Source organism: Hirundo rustica, chromosome 1, assembly GCF_015227805.2.
Source record: "Hirundo rustica isolate bHirRus1 chromosome 1, bHirRus1.pri.v3, whole genome shotgun sequence".
NCBI classification, from domain to species: domain Eukaryota; kingdom Metazoa; phylum Chordata; class Aves; order Passeriformes; family Hirundinidae; genus Hirundo; species Hirundo rustica.
Window position 1 is genome coordinate 74,284,619 of NC_053450.1, and position 24,749 is coordinate 74,309,367.

Below are 24,749 nucleotides of genomic sequence, written 5' to 3' on the forward strand. Positions count from 1 at the left end.
ATTTTCTACTATATGTCCAAAAGCTGACAAAATCCTGCTTAATGTGTTCTGTAAGTCAATACATTTCACCGGTTTAAGGAACAAAAAAAGGTCATACTCCCACATTGTTGCACACACCATTTCACTCTGAAGTAAAGCTGGTACTATCACAGTAGCTGCTAATCATTAGGTCCACTACCTCTTCTGTCAAAAACTCTGTGAAATTTAATTGATTTACCATAAGGAAGGGTGCAGAAAGTAAACTGTCAGCAAACTGGACTGAATCTTGTCCTGATTACTTCAGCCTGGGGATGTTTCAAGACCCATTACATAATGCTCTTTTATTTCACCTGACATCGCAATTGCTCTTTCAAGTATGATTTATATAAATCAAGAAAGCATATTGAGTTCTCCTTTCTGAAAGACTTATCTTCAACACAGCATTTCCACCCCCTGCTTTGGAGTGACAGTTCTAGACCCAGATCATGGTGCAAAGCTGGTCCTTGCAGCAGTCCAAAGACTCAATTCATTCAGAACACACAGCACAACAACAGAATAAAACCCCTATCTCTCTTGACAAAGCCCAAAGGAAAGGCTCAAGAAAAGCTACACACCATTTAATTGACTTCACGATTTATCCAGTGCTTAAGAGAGCTTTGATGCTTTAGCCATAGCCCTCAGAGAATACTGTGCAAGGCAACAGAGAGAACAACAGCTTGACTTTCAGGCTAGCAGGTAGCTGCCCAAGATCCACCAGTAAAGAGTGGTATTTAGGTAAGACTTCAAGACTTCACCTCTGCCTCGAGGCACTAGGAGAACATGATCATAATTTCTTCAAAATTCTCTGAAACAAATACTAATATCAGAAAACAAAAAAATCTATTATCTCTGGATTTTAAGAGGCTAGCAGTCTGACAATCCAAGTAAAGTGATTATAGGGCAGTTATTATACAGCATCCTCTGAAAAAAAAAGGATCCTATGAACAAAGATCGCTTGAGTAACAGGCTTGAGTAACCTAATACAACTGAAGGCAGTGCCTCATCTCTCCAGGCGAATAAGAAGCAGTCATGCACTGAAACATGGTTTGAAACATGGAAGAAGTAGTCCAGAGTGAAAACAGACTCAGAATTTCATTCTTGTGATAAACAGCACAATATATTTTTTAAAACCCCAAGAGCAGTAATGCCTTTAAGCCAGGCTTCTAATTAGCCACACATAATTGAAATACGCAGCTGTTAAAACACTGAGGATAAAAATAAGCACAAGAATAATTTTCTACTTGCACGTGCAGTTCTCTCTCAATTAGTCTATTTCTGAACTCCTAAGTTCACTAAAGATCTGTTACTACTATAATTGAGGGAAAACAGAATGAAGTCTCATTATCATCTGATCCATTTCAACTTATAAGTGGATTAAAAAAAAAAATAGGGACAGGTTTAGTCATTAAACTATTAAAAGAAATACCTTGTTCTGGACTATGTATCATCATATAACAATTTCTAAACCATTTGAAGATGCCTAGGTTACACTGGTCATCGCTCTTCAGAGAAAACATCATCACAAATTGCCACTATATTTTGAGAGAAACCAGGATTTAAAAGACTTGGATATGTTGTCTTGGAATGAGCTGGACACAGGCATTCACGGAGCCCACGTGTTTCCTTTATTTAGGAAGCGGTAAAATGCAACATATTACAAAATTACGTTGTTTGACAAACTCCCATTTTTTAATAAAGGCCACTATAATTTCCCAGTAAACTTTCCTAACCACTCTTTTACTAAATGCCCGGAAAAGTAATGGGTCTCACACTTAGTGGGCAACAAAACATATATGTGCTGGATATAAATGCTGGGAAATGGATAAGAAGGTAGATACAAAATATCACAAATTAACTAGCACTACCAAGAGGAGAAGGCTGGGATATTCACCAGGATGCATTCCAGGATATAGGGCTTTAACAGTGGACTGATACGACAGAAATGAGAAAGGGAAAGCTATCACTTTCTGTTGCTAATAAGTCTAGCTCTGTGAGTAAAAAGTGATACAAGTTACCCTTAATTATGTACCATTAGACCAAAACAAAACAGTGGTATACTAGGCTGAAAGCTGAACCTGTAGGTGTCTACATAAAGCTAATCAGTAGTCAGCTGGATTTTATAAAGGTTATCTGTATTTTCCACTGCAGTCTTAGGAAGAGATCTTTATTTCTTACATAACAGATTTGGAGATGAACAAGCTAGAAATTTCAATCCCTTTTTCCCCCCTCTCTCTTTAAAACATAAACAAATGTTCTTTTGCTCTTCATAACACAGTTAAGGCATTTAAAATTAACAAAGTTCAATTAGCACACCTGAGAAGCCTAAATTAAATTTCAGAAGGGCCAGCCAGGTAAGAAGTCATAGCTGCAGGAGAAACACGCTTACTCTCAAATTGAAAACCCAAGCACAACCACACTTTAAGGGTGCTGGAAACTTGTGTTCTACACACATGGAAGAGTGTAAACCTCATAACTGTGGTTCTTTATAATATTATTAAGAAACTGAGTGGCATGTATCTTTTTAAGTATTTGGATACTCAGATATTGCCAAGCACCAAAATACTCAGTAAACCTGTCTTGATTGTGGAGTCAGCTTTAGGAATGAGTCCTGGAGTTATGACAGAGAAGGTGCCCAAAAGGCCAGCAGGATCAGGGCAGCGACTGACCCTCTGTACCCGACCCTGGTGAGGGCACACCTCTAACACTGCGTTCAGTTCTGGGTCCCTCTCTGCAAGAAAGACATTAAGGTGCTGGAGCATGTCCAGAGAAGAGCAACCAGGCTGGGGCACAGATGAGATGAGGAGCAGCTGAGGGAGCTGGGGTTGTCTAGCCTGGAGGAAAGGAGACTCAGGGGAGACCTTATCACTCCCTACAACTGCCTGAAAGGAGAGTGGAGCCAGGTGGGTGTTGGTCTCCTGTCCCAAGTAACAAACAACAGGACAAGAGCAAATGGCCTCAGGTTGCACCAGGGCATGTTTAGACTGGATATTAGGGAAAAAAGTATTCACTGAAAGACTTGTCAAGCATTAGAATAGGCTGTGCAGGGAGGTGGTAGAGTCACCAGCCCTGGAGGTATTTAGAAGATCTCTAAATGAGGACGGTTGGACTCAATGATCTTAAAGGTCTTTTCCAACCTGAATGACTGTATGATTCTGTAACAGAAATGCACTATACAGAGCAATCCTTATGCAAAAATGCAGAGGTCCTTGCATTTCTTTCTGAACAGAAGATCATAATTTTAAGGTTACACCAAAGTAGTTTGTTTTAGAAAATTATCATAAACACGTATTACAAAAAGAACCCTGCAAAATTTGGCTCTATCTGCCTGTGTTTCTGTCATATCTGCTGACATCATACACCTACGAAGAACTTCACCTCTGTAGTTAGCAAACAACTGTAGCGGAGACAAAACCAAATCCATCTCCTGCAAATTTTGTTACCAGTTAACACTGTTTTAGTTTGCTTTCTAAAAACCCACATTCATTATGCAGTAAGTCAATTAGCCAAGATTTGGAACAAACATTTATGACCTTTACTATTCTAAGACAATGTTCAAACCAAACAGACAGACAAACAAAAGACCAACACAGAAAATCATTAATAGACAACATCCAGTACCTTTTACTGTATATTAACAAGGATCCTACTGAAGCCAAAAATTTCCCTTGTGCTTTTGATAAGTAGATAGAAGTAAAAACCTAAAAACAGTGAGAAAAGGCAATGAAATGCTATGATTTGCCTTCTGGTGCTAGTTTTGTGGAATATTTCAACAGTAAGATGGAAACTTGATAGCTCATGAATTTCAGATGGAGAAAGAAGCAGGTGCTTAGAGTTGCACATATGATTTTGTTAATGATTTTAAATTTGATAAGATTCTTACATTCCACCATCATGAAATGAAAACTAATTAAACCAGGGTTTACTCTACCTATAAATATATGGTTCTCTTGGAATCATCCCAGAACCAATGGTAATAGAAGCAATTATATCAAAAATGTAAGCAATAGTGTTATCTTTGGTGATTTAAGAAGAAATAAATGAGCTTCAATTGTTCTTTCAAGAGGAAGGACAGAATATGCAACCAGCACACTGAACACTAGTGAGCAACCGAGAACAACTTAAAGAATAACTTCTGAAGTACATTAGCTCAGTAATGAATTCAGTAGTAAGCCCAGAATATACCAGCATTTGATATCCACAACAGAAGAGTTTACCAGGCTATTTATGTATTTTAAATATTATATAGCATTCAAGAAACATATTCCAGACAACTGTAATTTGATGGTTTTATTTTCATGATTAATTACAGTAAGTATTAAAAGTCTAAATTCATTTCTAAATCAATCTGTTCATGTTAGCCACCAGCTCCAAATCTCATTGTTTTATTTGCTACAAAATCAAAAAGCCATCTAACAGAAACCACTTTCCCGGGAGGTACTAACAGTCTGCAATAATTTGATTCATCTGGCAAAGGAAAACAGCTTGAGCTTCTTTATCATCTTCTGCAGGTGTGCATTCTAGATCATGAAAGACCCTTTCAATACACCTGCAGTGTCTCAGCTGACTGCACTGAAGGGCAAGAATCCTTAATTTTTTCTTTTTTTTTTTTTCTTTTTGGAGATTTTTCAACTAATTTTTAACCCAATAAACAGCATGTTATTTTGTCTGAGACAGACTCATCCCTCCTCCCTTTCTTCTTAATCTCAAAGTTTTGCACTTTCCTAGAAATGACATCAGATTTTCTCTGCACTTGCATGACTACTTCAAAAATAAAACTTTTTGGTAAAACCAAATGATTTTGTCAATTGTGCCCATTAGCCTTGCCATTCTAGCAAGTCAATATTTTACTGGGACAATCTATATCTTTAGCTAGACTTTTCACCATGTTTTCTCAACACTATTCAAAATTAGCATCTCCAGTTAAGAATAAATGCTACCTTTTTTTAAAAAAGGAAGTTTTTTTTCAGGCTCCTAAGTCTGCAATGTTCTTAAGATCCTCTTTAGGCAGGTCATGTAACTGATTTACATGCAGCACAATTTCTGTAGACTAAATATTGATCTTGATCATGAACTATAAATGTTGTTAATGCATACAAATTATTAAATTCCTTTGGAGATGATAACATTTGGGGTAAATCCCACTGGTTTCACTCATGTAAAGAGTTCCACTGGTGTCAATAGAATTTTAAGAGTAATTATGAACAAGATATGATTCTGTTGACCAAAATATAAAGATCTTCCACACCTTGAAGGATGGGGGCAATGATCCTAGGTCATATACAAATTCTCTAAACATATTCCCTAATCATAACTTTTAGCAGAAGCTTCCAAATCCCTGTGAAACTCCTGAAAACATTTTCCCCCAACTTTTAATCTCTGCTGAAACTTTGATATACCACTTTACGTTTAAAAGCACATAATTACTGTCCATAACTTCTACAACTGTTGAGGCTGTGTGCAAGGCTGCCATTGAGAAAAACTCCTAGGGATATTTCAAATTAAAATACATGAGCACATCCAGCTATTTTTGGCACACCTATACAGAGAGAGACGAGAAACAAAGCGCATTTCCCGTCTCTTACAAGGGGTAGCAGGAGCAATTACCAGGCAATTGCTTCTGATCGTGTCCTCATCGCCCCTAGCTGCAGATGACTGGCAGTGATGCAGCTTGATACGTTGTTTGGTTGGCAATACTTTGTCATGTACATGTTTAACCGCTAGAAAACAGTGTTTCTTAGGAGAAAAAAAAAAAAAACAAACAACACAACCTGATCTAGTTTCTCTTAAATTGTAGCTACATGACAAGAAGTCAATTAGAAGTAACTACTAAGAGATTCTGTTCCCGGAACTTCTACCCTGCACCAATCTCGACAATTGAACTCCTCCCCTTCCTCCCACTTCTGTTTTGGGGTTTTGGGGCGAGGGGGAGGTTTGGTTGGTTCTGGTTTTGTTTTGCTTCCCTTTAAAATGCAATGTGTTCTTAATGCTAGCTGGGCCTTTTTAAAATCTTGAAGGGCAAGATTATAGTTACAAAGGAATGGGAAAATCTACAATTTGTAGACATCTAGAGCCTGCTGGTACAAGAAACCTTGGTCAAATAAACAGTACTGGTCAAATAAACAGTACTTAGCGTATGCTCTGTGTGACATTAGAAACATGATGTATTATTACCATTTGGAGAAATTATAAATAAAGATTAACCAAATTTTTCTAAAAAAAAATTTCCAATGCCAGTTCTGTCATTCATACAGTTCTTAGTATTTAAAAAAAAAAAAAAAAAAAAAAAAAAAAAAACAAAAAAAACACAAAAACCTACAAAAAAATTATTTATCACATAGAAAGACTTCAGAATCAAATTTAAAGGAGCAGGGATTTTAAAAGTACCTGAATTATTGGGAGCAGGAAGAGTTTTTAGGGCCCCATCACTGACCTGCACCTCTCCACTTCTGACATCAGTAGTGCAGGACCCAACAGCTTCTTTAAGCAAAATCAGTTTTTGGCACCCTCTAGAGGTTTTGCTCCCACAAAAAAAACCAATTCAGAAGATAGATACTTATCAATAAAATTTAGAAGAGCTTACAACCCAGAACTCAAGCCTTGAACCAGTGAAGCTTTTTACAAAAAGGTTTATGCAAGAATGCAAAGCTAATACATCAGAAAATCAGTGCTGATTTCATTCTTTGTAATCAGATTGCTCATCTGATTCCACCAGCCCAGGACTTCTGGATTTATAAGAACTAGAAAAACAGATGACAAGTAATACTCCCCTGTAAAACACAGGGAATTGCCACATAACTGTGTCTTTATAAACATTATTGTTTCATTTAGTTTATGAAAAAATTAACCAACCCAGAAGAGAGACAGTGAAATAATAGCTCACCCGTCTATGTAACACTGTGAAATAATATTGCAAGCCTCTACTGTCACATGGATATATTTTTATAAAGTGGAAGCTGAATTTTCTTCATGTTCTCTGAATAAAAGCGAAATTAATAATCCAATTTGCCATCATTTTTCCAGATACCTTCCCAAAAAATCCTGCCCATACAAAATATGATTGGAAAAGAAATTTCTATTGCAAAACTGCCCTCTGAATTTTTGACCAAGTTGGTGTTGGGATGCCATTTTCTATACTATATAATGAGGAACTGCCTGTACAGATCTCAGTAGATCATGGTCTTCAGGTCCAACACAAATATGGCCAGGAACGAAGCATTAATTTTCTGCTATGATCACTTTATATCTAAAAATAAAGGGTATTTCAAGGAGACTTACACAACTTCCTCAAAACAAAGCAGAAAACATAAGCTCACTTTAGATGCTTCATTATCAAAGAAAAAAAAATCTAAACAAAACATTCTGCAATCTGAATACTGAAGAAGCATTTCCCAACATCAATTATATCACAGAAATTCTGATGTGTTTATTTTTAATTGTGATTTTAAATTGTGATGTGTTTATTTTTAGAAATGCTCAAAACTGCAAGCCATTAATCCAGAGCTTTCCAACCACTGGTCTTTTGCTGCAAATATCTCACCTTGATTTTCTTAAGAAGGCAATTAAAAAAAAAAAAAACAAAAAAACAAAAAAAAAACAAACAGAACACACAGATTAGGGTGTCTAGGGTATCCCAGGAGTAAAAGAAAAAAGGAGGCATGCTATAGCCTTGGCTCAGTTCTTTTCAACATGTTCATTAAGGAGCTGGATGCAGGACTCAAAGGAATACTCGATAAGATTGCTGATGACGCTAAATGGTGAGGAGCTCTTGACTCCCTTGGCAGCAAAGAAGCCCTGCAGAGAGACTTCAGCAAATCAGAGGGCTGGGCAATCACCAGCTGTACGAAGTTCAACGAGGAAATGTGCGGGGTTCAAGGAGCATAAGGGAAATGCTCTCAGGAACATGGTGTGATCCTTGCAGAGTCCCGCACAGGGCCAGGAGTTGAACTCGATGATCCTGATAGGTCCCTTCCAACACAGTGTATCATTTTCTATGGTTCTATACACATACTTCTCCAGTTCCAGTATCAGACAAATTTGAGACATACTCATCACTTTATTCGAATTAGACTGCTGTATCAGTGACTGGTGAAATGAAATGAAGACCAATTGTTAATAAAAATCATACAGCATCTCCTTCAGAGAAAACAGTAATGAGACTCTTGAAAAATCCTGATGATGGCTCCTAAGGGATGCAGCTCCAGCTTCTGTGAATTCTAAATTTCAGGAGACTAGGCCTTGAATGTAGAAGAGGCAGTCTCAGACAAGGCTGAATGGTGCTGCACAGGCACACTTATTGCAGTCTTTTGGACTTTACTGGAAATAATGCAAAGCTCCTTTACATCCTGAAATGTCTAAGCCTTCAGGCAGCATTAGGGTAATTCCTTTCCATCTGCCTATCAATAAAAAAGCCATGATAACTAATGCAAGTGACATCCTTGGGAGGACCACCATATTCAATGAACAATCTAAAGACCACACACAGATGCCCATTTGAAGAAACCAGTTGCTCACTGTGTTAAAAGCAAATAACAGTGGAAACATATCAGAACCACACTCAGGATTCTTCCATGGTCCTAAACAGCTTCCATTCCTGGTTTGAAGCCTCGTTCTTTGTTCAATATGAAGTAACAGCTAAACTGATACTACAGTTCATTAAAATCTTTGGGACAATGGAGATGACAATGCTTAAGTCAAAGAATGTGAAATATGAAACACAGCTGAACTGCGCACAGTTGTTCAGACACGGCTTCATCAGTAATGCATAGAATGAAAAAGTCACTTCCCTCTGAAGCCCAGGAAGCTGTTGGATCTTTCCTGCCATGAGAACACACTGCTGCCATTCACCAGGAACTTCAGATCCTTCTCTGCAAAGCTGCTTTCCAGCCAGCCGGCCCCAGCATAAAATAGGCACAAGAGGTTATTCCAACACAGGTGCAAAACTTGGCATTTTGCCTTCAACGAACTTCACAAAGTTTTCTTCTTCTCTTTTCTCCAGTGAGGTGACATGTTTCTGAACAGCAGCACAATCCTCTGGTGTATCAGCCACTCATCTGAGTTTTGTATCAGCTGCAAACTTGCTGAGTGCAGCTCAGTGTCCCATCACGGAGATCAGGAACAACAATGCTCAGTGATACAGGACACAACAGAGACCCTTGGTGTATACTTTTAATGCCTAGCCTCCAGCTAGATGTCATGTTGCTGATGACAATCCTTGGGCCCAGCAGATATGACAGTTTTCAGCCCATGTCACTGTCCATTTATTTCTTCCATACTTTAAAAGATCGAGTATGAATATATTATGGGATACTGTCAAAAGTGTCCCATAAAGTCAAAATAAATGACACTTGTTGCTCTTCCTTCATTCCCCATGGTCATCATATCTCACCAGAGATGGCCATCAGACTGGCAAAGTTTGTCTTCTCCTTCATAAATCAATTATGACTACTCCCAACCATCTTCTTGTCCTTCATATGTTTGGAAAGTGCTTCTGGGAGGATTTTCTCCATAACCTTTCCAAGGACTGAGGCGAGGCTGTCTTGCCTGTAGTTCTGCAGATCACCCTTCTTGGCAGCAGGGATGATGTCCACTTTCCTCCAGTCATCAGGAACCTCCCATGATAGCCATGACCTTTCAAAGATAATTATTAGAGATTTTAAATCCCATACAATCAGTACGTACGTGAGCAAATATGGCAGAAATGCATGAGAAAGAGAGAGATATCATTTTCTGCTGCTGGAAGAAACTATTGTCTAGAAGATAGTTCTGAAGACCAAATTAGCCACTTATTAGCATTTGATCAGATATGTTCTTGCATTTGTAGCAGAGTCCACACCAGAATAAAAGGATGGGCCTTACTGGAAACATCCTGAGACAGCTTGATAACCACAGACCAATAATGAGATGCCAAAGAATTTCATGTTACCACGGTCGTGATGAGTGAGCTCCGGTTTTCTATCACTAACAGCAGCCTGTGCCTTAAATCAGGAAAAAGCAGTATCCAAAAGCAGTATCCAAAACAACCTAGCTGGTAGCTGAAAACACAGGAAATAAAGCCTAGAGCAAAGCTTATGAGAGGAGACAAACTGATGTCAGGGAAAGATGCTGAACTGTGGGACAGACAATTGGAAGCAGAAAAAAAAAAAAAAAAGATTCGAGGTCTAACCATTCTCTGAGTACATAAAAAATACCTATACCATGGATAAAGGAGGTAATGTACTCTGCTATAGTCACACACATGGGTAAACAAACATCTCCTAGAAACTATGGGGTTTAAAATGAATTTTCTCTTCAGATTATATCTGTAGGAAACACCATTGTCATTCATGCTGTAGTTACCCTTTCGAGGTGTAAGTAGTTTGTTAACTCCACAAGCCCTGCTGATTGTAATCTGACAACCTAGAGGAACAATGGATAAGGAAAACAAAGACATGCTTTGAGCAGCTCCTAGAATAAAAATGTATGTATAAAACCATAAGAAGTAATTGCCTTATGTACAGGCTTTTAGGATAGTGATATTTAGAATAATTAGAAGGCAGATGTTCTAAAACTCACTGTGAATTTCAATAGACCAAGGCTGACTACAAGTATATAAACGGATAGAGTTGAGTAAATTAGATTTCTCCAATAAATTGAATTAATTTTGCTCAACAAACCTTCTTTAATTATTATTTTGACTGAAGGAGCAGCAGCTACAAAAGCTATAACTGAAGTTTCATGGAATTTGTTAGGTTCAACACATTTTCTTTTCCAAATTAATACTGCATTAATTATGGTTTTGAGAATGTATTATATTGCTAACTGTAAGTTATTCCAGAACAATGAACACAATCTATAGTATGTCCAAAAACATTACGTATTTTTGCCATCAAAGTCATTATCTACATTTCTTGAGATATTTTACTTTATTTAAAACTCATAAAGGGATAAAGGCAAATTCTACCTAATAAACCAACTACAAAGAAAAATCTATGGTTACCTTCTGATGCATTGAACCAAAGCCTAGGGTGCTCAGCCACCTTGGCACCTTACCCTTCTCTTTCCTTATTGTTACTTTTGTATTTTGTTTGTTTAGTTCTCATTACAAAACGAATGCCCAGAAATTCTGCATCAGAAAAGACCACTTGTGAGAAACCATCTTAAAAGCACTGAGATATTACCAGACAAATATTAGAGTAGTTTTAATGTTATGTGAAAGTGAAAAAAATTGCTGAAATATTGTTCAAATATTCTAGGGCAAACCTATGCTAGTTATTTTGCTGAAACAATCTCTAATTACTTCAACATCAACTTGACCCTTATTAAAAGAAGATAAACCCATGGATGTAGGGAGTTCAAGCATTTGCCCCTCAGCTTCCTGCTCTGAAATGGCTCTTTTTTGCTTGAAACAACAAAGGACTGAAAAGATTACTATTGGTACCACAGCAAGGCTTGAGCAGAAATTGTCTGTCCATTTCTCTCTTAGTACATAATGAAACAATAGCAACCCTTGCCTAAAAATGAGTATAATGCCATTCCTTACACACTTTGTTGTATGCAAATACAACAAAGTAACAGTGTAGTAAGGGACCAACAGCAGGGTATTTGCTGATGATTTCTAGGGCTTCACTACTCTTGCCAAAGCAAGTTCTAGTTTTGTTCCTTAAAATTCTCACAGAGAAGGGATCTAGTACAGATCTAGTACAATTCTCCCCCACCTCGTTTGCACCCCTCCAAATTCCTCTCTTTTTACTTATTTTCATTTTCTTAAAGACGTAAAAAAAGCTCACTAATGACATTTTCTGTTTTGGAAAAAAGTCTCTTACATCACATAAAATATGTTGTTACTTGTTTTGGAAAAACAAACAGCTGAAGTCAAACAAAAGTTAAGTTTTATGCCACCCATGCACTGAGAGCAGTGTAGCAAGAGCTTTTTGCTTAAGCAACATGGAAAGGGCTACATGCTCTAGAAGACAGAGTACATAAGCAACCAGGATCCTATTTTCATGTTTGTTCCTGACCTATTTTCAGTCTCTCTTGACTTGTTTTCCCTTCAGCAGTCTTGCTAGATAGGTTTTTGAACTTTTCAGCACAAGGACCATCTGTGAGTATGTTTTGGACAGCACAGGTTCAACAGGGCTGTGATCTAAGTACGGTTGTCAAAACACTGATGTAATACAAAATAAAGAGCCACCACTATGTTTGATTGCTTAGATGATTCAAGTCTGTTCCTCCATCTGCATTCCTGCATATGGTCTCTCATACACGGTGCAGTTAATGAAGCTACAGCACACAATTTTCTAAACACGCCCCAGGAGGGAATGGGTTACACACCACTCTGCAGAGGCAGAGAGTGCTGGAGCACAATCCAGACTGTCGTTCTGTTTGTGACTCTGTAGAGTCACAGATAGACTCAGGAGTGTTGAGCTTACTCTGCATTTCAACGTGGGAAACACTGGGATGTTTAGAGCTAGCTTCAAGGTCCTGTTCTATTTTAGGGCTAAGGTCCAGCTCCATAACAAAATTAGTCCACTGAAATTCAGAGGCAAATACAAATCCACTCAAACACCGAGAAGTTTGGTTTCCTGTAGGAAGAATGGTAAGAAAGTTTGAAACAACAGCTTGCAAACAGGCATAATGAAGGACTCTCCTGAGGCTTCCACTGTGAGCTAGCCTGCATCTAGAAGCAGCAGCTTTGGGCCCTTCACAATATCTTTTCGCACCATAAAATTATTTCAGGGGTAAAGTAGTACCATAAGCTGTAGATCTTATTAAAATAGTAAAAAAAAAAAAAAAAAAAAAAAAAAAAAAAAAAAAAGGCAAGAACAGAATTGAATTCACAAGGCCACAGCAATTTCCATGATATTCTATTTAACCCATTAATGACTGTTTCAAGACCACCAAATAAAAAATCTATTCAAAAGAGAAAGCCTGCCTGGCAGAATTAAATAATAAAGAGATAGAAAGTATTGCTTTATATGCCTGCTATGTTTTGGGAAATATTTGAATGTCATATTTAGGTACTATTAAAAGCTCTGCCTATATCTTCAAACTTCAGACATCTTGGATGTATAAATGCTGAGACTTTTGACTCTAAGTCCCTTTTACTCTTCTCTTCTACACATGCACGAAAAATGTGAAGATTAAAACATCAGAAATATTGTACAATGTTCCATAAATTCATTCAGCAAGGTAAGTCACCTTCTTGAAGGAGCTCCAGAATGATTCATGTGCAAAAAAGAAAAAGCTTTGTGCTGGCCTTCCTTTCTTCAACGGTTCCTCTGAAATGCAGATGCATGGTTGTGCCTCTAAAATACACTTTGTATCTAAAACCTGGTATTGTGAAATCTATCACAAGTATCTAACCCTCTCCTTTCACAGACTATGGACAGAAGTCCAAGCTTTGGATACTGGTAACACAATCACAATAATCATTCTTCTCCATGCTTGTTGAATGCAAATATATTTATTTGTGGGATATCGCTATTAAAATAAAAGTTTTAGAATAAAAATGAGAGAGAATTTGAACTCCGTAAATTTCCCATCATGCTGTTAGGAAGTGTGGTAGCCACCTAAAACTCAGATTAGAGAAAATTCTTTACTGTTTTTTAAGCAAAAAAACGTTTTCTTACAGTCAAACAACATAACTACAGTAGTTCATAATAGTTATTGTACAACCAACTTAAGTAGATGGTATAAGAGAGACAACATCCATCAGGGTCTGTATCAAGGTGCAGGCACATAAAGGTAGAAAAGTCTATATAGAAGTAGTACAAGTTTTCAGAGGCTGTTCCCATTCAGACAAAAAAATCAGCCTCTGCAGTAAGTAGTAGTGACAGCATCTCAGCTCACCTGTATAATTCATCAAGAGCCTTCCATGTTAGAATGGTGTGACTTGAGATGTGTCCGCTAATGGGACAGCTAATGGAAGCAATATCACTGCAATAAATCTTCTGCTACTTCCATGGAGTTTGGAGGACGGCTAAAATACTTTTATTTTTGCATCTTATTCCCTTAAATGTGCAACTTACTGCAGTTGATGTGAAAGAGCTAGAGACTCGTAATGTAATTCACAATACTAGGATTTAGGCACAACATTAATTTCTGAAGCACAGCTATACATCTGTTACAGTGTGTTAATTGGGTTTATATTGTGTTTCATTTTTATATTGGGGTTTGTAATGGTTTCCCCTGTTCCCATTGGAAACTGTATCCCGTGGTTTGTCCCTGCTCGGCAGTGCCCATCCTCCCACGCTGGAATGTAACCCAACTCTGTTCCACTCCCACCTTATCCCTGATTGGGCAGTGGCTTGTCCCTGCCTCTGGGCCCTGCCCCCTGGGGAAAAGCCCTGGGAGAGGGTGGAGTTGTTTCTTTTGCCTGGGAACGGGGACAAGGAAGGAGCTAGCTACTGGGTCTGTGGACTTGCCAAGGGGCTGGAACCCAAATAAAGCCTTGATTTTCCCCCAGAAAGAGCAGACTCTCTTTCCTTTTGCCACTGACAGTGGTCTGGGTCTCTCAAAAGAACTCCCACATACATCTGCATTTCAAGATTGTGTCACTTCCCCATTTTTCCCATTCCAGCTGGTGAACTCATCTTTTTAATACCCACCACTCGCTCTCTTTTGTTTAGCAACACCATGAATGTATCGCATGCATACAAATTAGACACTCCTAAACAAAACCATGTGACAAAAAAAAAAAAAAAAAAAACAAAAAACAAAAAAACCCACCAACAACTTATTTTTGGCCATCTGCCAATACTATTTAGTTATTAAATCCAAGGTGGAACCAAAAGACCACATTTAGGCAAAGATTTTTTAGAAAAGTATTTGAAAAGTGTGGATACTTAAATGTTATGATGAGAATATTAAGACCTTCAAAAATCAGGAGACTTTGCTTCTTTATTACAGTATTTTACTAAAGGCATGCTAAAGACTTTATGAAAAAAAAAAAAAATTAAAACAGCAGACAAAGAAGAAAAAATTGCTTTATTCCCAAGAACTCCTATTTCCATAAACTCAGTCACTTGTTTGAGGAGGTCTGTACAACTTCCTAGAGAGCAATTCCATTTGATGACAAGCCTACTACACTATGAGGTAAACAAACCACGTACCTCCAGAACTACACAGTTCTACAGGTCAGGAAGAATCTTCCAGTAAGATAAGTTAGCTAAACTAATTAGTACCCTGATCTTTTCCTTCTCTTTCCCACTTCTCCGCCATTTTTACGTCCACCTGTAAATCATATGTTGATCAAATAATATAAAAACTATTAACTACTACTGAGTTTACTTGTCCTGCCTGTCTTATGATAACAGTGTAATAGCTGTAATTTTCTTTAAAAACAAAACAAAACAAAAAAAAAAAAAAAAAAACACAAACCACACAACAAAACAACAAAAACCTCTACCAAACAAAAAAGCTCAACCAACAAATCAACCTACCAAAAAACCAAACCAAAAGCTGCAAAACAAAACAAAAGCCAATGAAAAAGCTCACCCCAACTGTTTCATGATAAACATTATCTTGTGGAATTACTAAAGAATCAAGTAAAAAAAGGCTGAATAAATAGAAAAAAGTATTTTTACTAAGGAACATCTAGTAAAACACAAGGGTCCCACAGAATCAGCTGGATTTCTGTTACCAAATTCAACGAGAGTACAACTGGGTTTTGCCTGGGGGAGATTACAAGATTACACTGCTTTTGAGATTAATATGCAAGTTATATAACGTGCATGCGAGAGGAATTTTTACATTTGACAGAAGTGCAACTAATTCCGTATGTGTGTTTATACCACAAAAGAATATATGCACGCATGCATTTCTTAAATATGTTCAAACTCTATTTCACTTATCCGTGCGAGTTCTCTTAGAACTGATGCACTTTAGTAAATAAAACACTCTCAAAAATGTATTTCTACAAGTATTTGCTAGAAGTTATCAGACTGCATCAACTACTTGTGTTAAGAGATTGAATTAGCATTTTTCTTATTCATTGACAACATGATAAAACAGCAATTGTGCCTTCCAGTCTGCCTCCCCATACCCAAAATCCCATCCAGACTTTTTTTTGGCCTGCTATAACCAGTATCTCAGACCTCCTTCTTTGCTTTGGACACTATGTACAGTAAAAATAAACAAATAAACAACAACAAAAAAAAAACAAACAAACAAACAAAAAAAAAAAAAAACAAAAAACCCACAAACCCAAACAAACAAACAAAAAAAAAACCCACCACAACAAAAAACAAAACAAAACAAAACAAAACAAAAAAAGAAAAGAAAAAAAAAAAGAAAACTAAGCAACCCCCAAAATGTAAAAGCAATTTATATTGCAGACGCTTTGGCTCCTTGACAAACTTTGTTGCTCCAAGGTCTGTTCTGTCAATAGATCACCAACAATCTGTCATTTGGGGACCTGAAATATTTTCATTACCACTGATCAAAAGCCAAGTAGTTCCTCCCTGGATATTTTTAGAGGGGAGACTGCTGAGAGAGTCTCAGGCAGAGTGATCCATCAGCAATGTCAGCCTGAGGACTCCAGTGGGCAGAACACAGCTGTGAAGGAAACCCTGCTCCTCCTCACTAGCCAGTTCTCCTCTGAGTTAGTAGATATAGAGCCTTCACACACAAACAGGAAAATCAGGTTCTTTGAAGTGGCTTTGCTCAGACAGCTTTCCAATGAAATGACACCAGTATCTTCAGGAGGTCAGAGATGTCAGGTCTCAAAAATACAAGATGTCCCAAAATCCTAACAGGAGGTCAAGTTTACATTGCACTTCACTGTCACTGTTAGGTATAGCATATTCCTCAAATACTAGTGTTGCACTTGCTCACCAAAAAAAAAAAAAAAAAATTATTGAGTACATAAATTTTATTCCGGAAATCAAACTAAATTACTTTGTATATCTGTGTAAAGTTTTATCCACTCTAAGCTAAACTGAAGGCATAAAACATGATCAAAACCTGGAATTTTCTTTTTACCACACAAAAACAGATGTCTTCTCTGTTGAGTTCAAATACTGTTCTTCTAATACACATGAAATAGAAGAAATATTTTTTACTCACTATGAAAAATTCACATCTCTTCAGACTGACTGGCCAAAAAAACCCACAAAACAAACCAGCAAGACCTATACATGCACAGTATCTCCAAGACTTAGGGACAGAAAAGTAAGCATGAATAAGCAGATTATTTTGGGTACTTTTACTTTTAAGGTATTTATAGAGAGGGAACATGTAAGCCAACTAATCAAAACTCAACTTCAAGAGAGGCAAAGAAGAAATGTAAAGGTTACATTTTACACCATAGCTTTCCACTTCATCCACATACAGTACTTGCTGAACAGATCTATGCTATACAAGATACATAGAATGCAAGGAAATGTTTGCTTCTTTCTCAAATGAGGAGTATTAGCCATCCTTTGGGTGCTCATTATGAAAGTCTGCATTGAATTAAGTGCACAAGATCCCGCTGGAAACACTCAGGGGCTAACAAACTTCCATAACTTGACCAGAATTGCATTATCCGGATTTTTTTTTTTTTTTTTCTAATTGAAAAAGCTATGTAATGACACATATTAGGAAGGCCTATGTACCTGAGAGTATTAAACAATTGCTTATCAGAATAGTGCATTGTGCTTCACAAATATACCATGGCTTCATGATACCAAAGATTTTTCGTATCATGAGTCTGCTTTTAATGCCAGTTCTTAAAACTTGTGATTCTAAATTTACCCTTTGATTAGACATGCATGTTTCTAATTAAGCTCAACCTGTCCATTCTTCTTTGAAGAGATTAAAGTCAGAGTCCCCCAAGACTCCTGAGGCTCTGTGCAATAATTTACTTGCTCTTGGTAAAGGCAACAGAAGTCAGAAATGAAAAATAAGTGCAATAAGCTGCCAAGATTGTCAGAAACACTTTCAACCAAAAATACGTATTAGTGAATCCATAAAATCTGTAAGGGACTATCATGTTTATTATGGCAGAAAAAAAGGAATTGGTGTTGCCTATCTCCTACGCATTCAACTATAGAATGCTGTAAATCATCAGTAAAATTAATGCACGTCTAGTAGTTAATCCTCAAGGTGTGTGACAGATTACAACCCCCCTTTTTTTTCCTCCCCAGAATGGACTGAACTTTATCGTCTGAAAATCACACAGACATAGCTGAGAAGCATCTGGAATCAACCTGGCAATCCGTAGGCAGGACAGGATTTCCAACCCTGTTACTCAAAATCTTTCAGTGGGGAAGGTTAACACAGTTAAATGTCAGAAGTAAAGAAAACAGAAACCAACAGTTTTCTGTTGCTTTAATTGTGACAAAAATTTTGAGAATGCATTCTGTAATTTTGATATGTACAAAGAAGAGATGCACTATCACACTTCCAAGTTCTGCCCTGTACCATCAGACCACATACATCAGCACTGCAGTGGAAATCCACATATAAAATCACACTATTCTTGTAACTCAGGCTTCAAAACCATTTGCAGCAAGAATTCCACGACTCATCAATTACTGTCAACCTCCTTCTTTAAAACGCAAGCTTTTTAAAATACCCAGAACTTTTTTTTTTTGTTCTAGTCACTGCATTTCTAAGCACACTAGGTCAGATGAGGTTAGGCACTAAACTGAAGGTTCAGATTACCATCATGTGGTGATCAAGGATACAGATGCTTTAACAGAAGTATGGAGGAAATATCAAACATGACTAATCATTTTGTTAAAATTTTTCACAATCCTCACAGACTAACCAAGATTTTGATTTGTAAGAATTCGCTAGATACACCACTCTGTATTTAGTACCTCCATTTTTCAGCAGCCTCAACTCCAGCTTTCCTTTTCTGAAAACCCTTAAGTTGTTGTTTCCTTAGATAACATTCTCTGACTGAGCCTTCTGCCTTCTCACTCTTCTTTTCACTGAATATGAACATCCATATCTAATGCCATGACATTTTTCACGCAAAGATAAAGAGCATGAGGAAAAAGCTTCTCTTCCCATATGCCAAACAGGTAAAGCAACAGTCAACCTCTTGTCAAGAACAATTATTTTCAAACAAGCAAATTTTACTGGGACTATAACAGCCTGCCTTCGAAGAAACCTGATTACTGCCCAGCGAACATGCCAGGATTTGATTCATTTATGGCATCTTCAGAAAAGTTACACTCTTTGCTCACATAAATCTAAAATAATGCATATATTAAAAAAACCCAAACAAACAAAGACCCAAAACAAACAAAAAAACCCTCCATAGATCAGCTAGCATATCAGAAACAAATTCACAAATTTCAGCATTTTCGTGGAAAACTGTGAAGAAAAACTAAAAAGTTCACATGTTCTGCTTATAACATCCAGTGCATGTTTACTTGCATTTCAGATACCCAGCTTCAAAAATTGTAGAACTCCCTCGGGAAGCAGGAATTAAAATACCTTCAAACTCACTGTCTGGAGCCTTGAGTTACCTCTCAGACCATCCTTGCCAGCCACCCTTCCAAACTGCTTGCTGGTTCTGATGGAAAGCATGTACTTTTACAGGATGAATATTACAACCTATAATCATCCTAGTGGAGCTAAAAGGTACAGCAATTTTCTAGCACCAGACTCAAACCTATCTCTAATTACTTTCCCAAGCATCTTAGTAATTTGAATGAAACTAACATAAATATGATAAAAATGAATGTGTAAGGGTTAAGTCTTATTCAGAGGGTTTAAAACCATCAAGAATCCCATCAGAATATATACTTATACTACCCGTTTATTTCATTTGGCTGCCTTCAAAAATTCAGCCTTAAAGGAATATCTTGGCTACTTAACTGAGTAACAACAGACAGTATTTGAACAGGAAGATGTACCCATGGTTGAAAACAAAAGGTGTTTATGTTACACTAAGCAGGCAAATTTAAGTTACACTGTCAGTTTCCAAAAGTAATTTTCTTGACCAAAAAGAAGCTGCTGTACTCTGAAGATTTTTGGGATATGAAGAAATCAATTGTAAATTTGACAAGGAAAAAAGAGTGGAAGACAAAAATATGGAAAACATAGGAGGGGAAAATGCAAAATCCTCCCCGACAGAATATTTTATGTAAAGCACTTTTGGGTCTCAGACATTCTTGATTTTGGATGTTACAAGTCAAACTCTACATATTTGTGGCTTTTTAAAATGAACAAAACAAGAGGAAATAATAATCCATTATATAGTAGAATTAGTATGATTAACACAATAAACCAAAACAAAATGTAACATCAAACATGGCTATTTTATTTTAAATATGAATTTTAGAAAGTTAACCATTTTGGTAGCTCTGAGAAGTACAAAATTTTAAAGTTTCATTAGAAACCTGGGGGATTTCTTGGGGGAGTTTAGGTTGGGTGGTTTTTTGTGGGGTTTTGGTGGTTTTTTGGGGTTTTTTTTCAGAAGCTTCAATAAAATAGGCAGTGGTCAAAAAAACAAGATAATGCATTCTGTTCCATTCTTTATGTGTCTTGAAGTTATTGCTTATTACTATAATAGAATTTTATAAAGCAGAATAGGCAGATTAAGAGCCGGTAGGATGCACTAGAAGTTACCATGCCAAGAGCAATTTAAACAGATGTGAAATGCTTGCTCTCACAGATAATGAAATGTTTCCCTGTTTCTTAGTTCTAGACTAAACTGGCAGTTTATATAAGAAAAAAAAATCTATTAACATGGCAACTGGTTTACGTACAAACAGATACCACATTTCCTTTTCAATACTATTGAATTTAAATTTTGTCCAGCATAATGCCAGACAATCTGGTCACACAATCTGGTTTTACAACCCATTCACTACACAAAGTTAGCACATCCCGAGGGGATATAAGAAATTGTTTCAGTGTGTCATGCTGCATTCAGATTTCTCTCCAGGTGAGCCTAACTACCAAGGAGCCATTTAGCCAAAGGGTCCTGTGGTTCTGGAGTGTGTGAGCAGAGGACTACTTACCTGTCCTGCATGGAGACTTCCTATTCATATGAGAGAAAATACTTTTCCCACCATGGCCCCATTTAAAAAGGTCAGAAATACAGTGCTCTTCCTGGTATAATATCTTTTGTCATGACAAAAGCAATCTCTTCTTTAAGAGGAAATGTGGCTTAGTCCTATTTGAGAGTCATTCTGTCACTCAAGAAATAAAATTTCCATATTTAAAACTGCTGCATCTATTAAGGTCTGTTGTTTACTTGTATGTTATCAATAATTCCACTACTAAACTTAATATCATGCAGTTAAATAAGCGTCCAAAATTCATCCTCTAATAAGATCTTACTGAGAACTTCAAAGAAAAAAAAAAATCACTTTCATTTTTGTCAAACCTCAGCTGTAACTTCAAATATTAAAATCTTCATGACTTACAAGCACAATCAATAAGCATCAAAACCACAGGTCCTTATTTAAGTGAAGAGTACTGTAATAATGCATTTTCCTTATCTTGCTGATACTCCTGAAAACACTTGCTTCTAGGATAGAAACATACACTTGAAATCCTAACAAAGATACGCTGGAATTTCCACAAGTGATCGACTCTAAAAATCCTATCACACTGAACCATGAAATAGAAAATGTTTCCGAAATTTAGTGCAAAATTTAACACTCATGAGTTCCGCTGATTCTGTTACCTGCTCCATTTACATGCCAATCTACACCCCTACCTAAAAAGGCTTTTCTTAAAAGCCTTAAAATAAACTACTCCTGCACTTCCTTTGTAGCATAAGTTGATTTTACACGTGTCTTGAGCAACAAATACTCAGCATCAAACCATAGTCGTTAAATTGATACCATCCATCAACAAAAGTAAATTAGGCAAATCAAAATTATGCAAATACCTCCTTTTTTTTTTTTAAGTAGCTACTATTTCTATTTTGTGCAGCTGTCCATTAGAGTTCATTATGTGAGGATGAAATTATCTTGGTATTGTTATTAAAAAAAACCCACAGAAAAAGTCAGAGGCTTGTGGCACCGATGAGCTATTTATTGCTTTTAACATCTATTAAGGCACCTGACAAACAGAACTCAGGCACTGTAGCTGGAGTCCTCTCCCAAAAGCATCTGTCTTACAATCCACAAAAAGTCATGCAACTGGCATTTGGAAATAAACACTTTGCTTCCTACTAGCAGCTATGGGGGGTATTTCCCTCTGTAGGTATACATAACACAGCCCGATACTAATTTTTTTTTTTTTTTTTTTTTTTCCCAAGCCTCTCTTATATAACAGACTGCAAAAACCATCTCTGCACAATGTGATCAAGATGTGATCTCCTCTTTTGGAACTGCAACATTCAACATAATCACATTCAACCCAGTCTGGAGCTATTAATCAACTTCTTACTAATGATGATGATCGATTGCAAGTTCTCTGCAGTTTTGTAGCTGATAGTCAGTCAAGGCTCCCAAAGGATCATGTCATTCACAGACCGGAATGAGACAGCTTCACCAACGTGGCTCAGAAATTAGTCTTACAAGGGTATTTGATCATCGTATAATGTTTTGCTTAAATATCACAGTCTTTCTAGGTGGTTTGGGTTTAGTGTTGGGGCTGCTCCCCAGACAACCTGTGTAAAAGCAACAAAAGCTCTAAAGCCACTTGAATCTTAGAGCACACAGGTAGGATATACAGCAGCTTTCTCTGGAGACCTGCCCTTAACCCCTTCGTGCCATATCGTTTATACACTGGCCAACTAACTCGGCAGTCTGGAAAAGATAAACCCTGCCTATAGGAGTTACATAATCAGTTTGTTTTTTAAGAGGGGATGAATATCCTGAAGTACAAAATGATAAAGATTTTTTTTTTTCCTTCTCTTGATTTTGCAAAAGACTCAACAGACTTACATAAACTCCACATAATTCTGGGTTGTCCTCTCTCTGTCTTGAGGTACGTAAGTCTTGACGTACCATATGGAGAGGTTTGCTACAAAGCAGAGCTCAGGCTGACTCACTGTTTTCACTTTACATATAGGCTACCTATAAAGACTTTGAAAATAAATCTGCAATGTGAAGTTTTTACTGTACCTTGCTATTGCCAATAAAAAGGCATATGTGTTTTAAGGGGCACAGTTATCAGTTACTACAGCTACTAAAGTTGAGCTGGGTGTTCAGTAAAGGAGCCTATTCATTTCTAAATATTTCTTCCAAGTTTCGGAATTTTTTTTCCTGTAATGCATAGGGTTAACCATGACGCCCTGAATCCAAACAAAGCACACCCTAACAAAGTATAAGAAAATGTAACTGCACAAAATACTGTATTACACTCTTCCATGTATTTGTCCTTCCAGTCCCTCCAGAGGAAATTTAACATGGTTTCTAAAATTATCGCGCTTTTTTTATTTTTTTCTTTCTTTTTTTCTTTTTTTCTATTTCTTTCCGAGATCCCCGGCCAGATGAATTTGTATATTACATGTACTGCCTGTGCCGCTGCATCTCCTTCCTCTGTGGTGACTCGATTCAGCTGAAGCTACGATTTGACCGATCGATGCGAGCACATTACACACCAGAATAAGAGTAAGGTAAGGGTAAAGGAAAGAAAAGCATCTCTCCTTTCAGCCATTAAATATAGATCAACGAAACATCACAGCGCACATCGCGGCTCCCCTCCCCACCCCCTCCGCCCGCTCCTCGAGCGCAGGATTTCGCAGACGGTGGCTTCAAAGGAGGAACACACACCCCCCACACCCCTCCGCACACACACACACACGCACACACGCGCAGACATACACACGCAGCACAGGCACACAGAAACACGCAGCAGCCGTCTCTCGGAGCCGCCCCAGGGCGCGGGCTCCGCGCAGGGCCGGGCGCTGCCCCCGCCCGCGGGTCCCCAGGCCCCTTCATCTTCTTCCTCCTCCTCCTCCTTCTCCCTGGCCCATGACTTCACCGCCGTAACGAGCACATTAGTGCAGGGCGTCGGGAGACACGGTGCCGCGGATGCCCTACATAAGCGACGACTAACGTAGAAAGAAAGGGAGGAAAGCGATGGAGGGGGGAGGCCCGGCAGAAAGAGCCATGAGGAAATACCGCACTTTGTTACCTTTCGGCTGAGGGCACAAACGCCGCCACTTACAGCCCAACCCAGCCCGGCTGCCTCGCCGAGGGGAGCGGCGCAGGACCCCGCACCAAGAAGAAATATCACGCAGGCGGGAAGGGTGTGTGGGGGGGAGGGGGACGGACCTGGCACCATTACGGTGCCTGTCGTACTCACCGATCGGCGCCGATTCAGCCCGCTTGCTCCCAAACATATACCAAAACCCAACGGCAAATCCTCAGTCCGCTAAGCAAGAATGAAGGGAGGGAGCTGGGAGGGGCGAGCGACGGCTCCGGGCTTCACCGCAAGGTCCTGACCTTGCCCAGCTGCAGCATCTTCGGCTTGCCCCCCCCCCCAGGGCTTGCGTGTGCGCCCGTGTGCGCCCGTGTGTCCCCGCGTCCGTGCGAGCGCGCCGATCCGGCTCCGAGGGGCTCGGCCGCAGGACAGCTGCCCGCTGGCTCCCGGGGCGAGGCGGGCTCGGCATCCACCGCCCCGCCGCTGGGGCGAGGCGCGGGGCCGCTGCGGCGGCGGCGGCTGGGGCAGGCTGCGCGGCGGCGCCGTAGCGCAGCGCGCCGGGCGGGCGCACCGGCCGCGGGATGTGGCCGAAGGAGACACAGCCGCCGCCGCAGCATCTGCCGCCGCCGCGCTCCCGCCCGCCCTGCCTCCCTCCCTCCCTCCCGCCTGCCTCCGCCCCTCCCTGCCCGTCCCCTCCCCAGCAGGAG

The 24,749-nt window shown here is 38.7% G+C and overlaps 1 protein-coding gene across 3 annotated transcripts in view; it reads right to left on the reverse strand.

Annotated features, from left to right (window-relative positions):
* The window catches only part of CTNND2 (catenin delta 2), a 641,697-nt gene extending 617,291 nt beyond the window's left edge, over positions 1–24,406 (reverse strand). Inside the window, exon 1 of one of the 3 annotated variants that reach the window (XM_040063932.2) lies at positions 24,205–24,406. In XM_040063932.2, the coding sequence (XP_039919866.1) occupies positions 24,205–24,241 (37 nt within the window). In that variant the 5' untranslated portion in view covers positions 24,242–24,406. The remainder of the gene's footprint in view (positions 1–24,204) is intronic. The other 2 variants (XM_040063957.2, XM_040063974.2) reach the window with 2 other exon arrangements.
* Between the last annotated feature and the right edge of the window lie 343 nt (positions 24,407–24,749).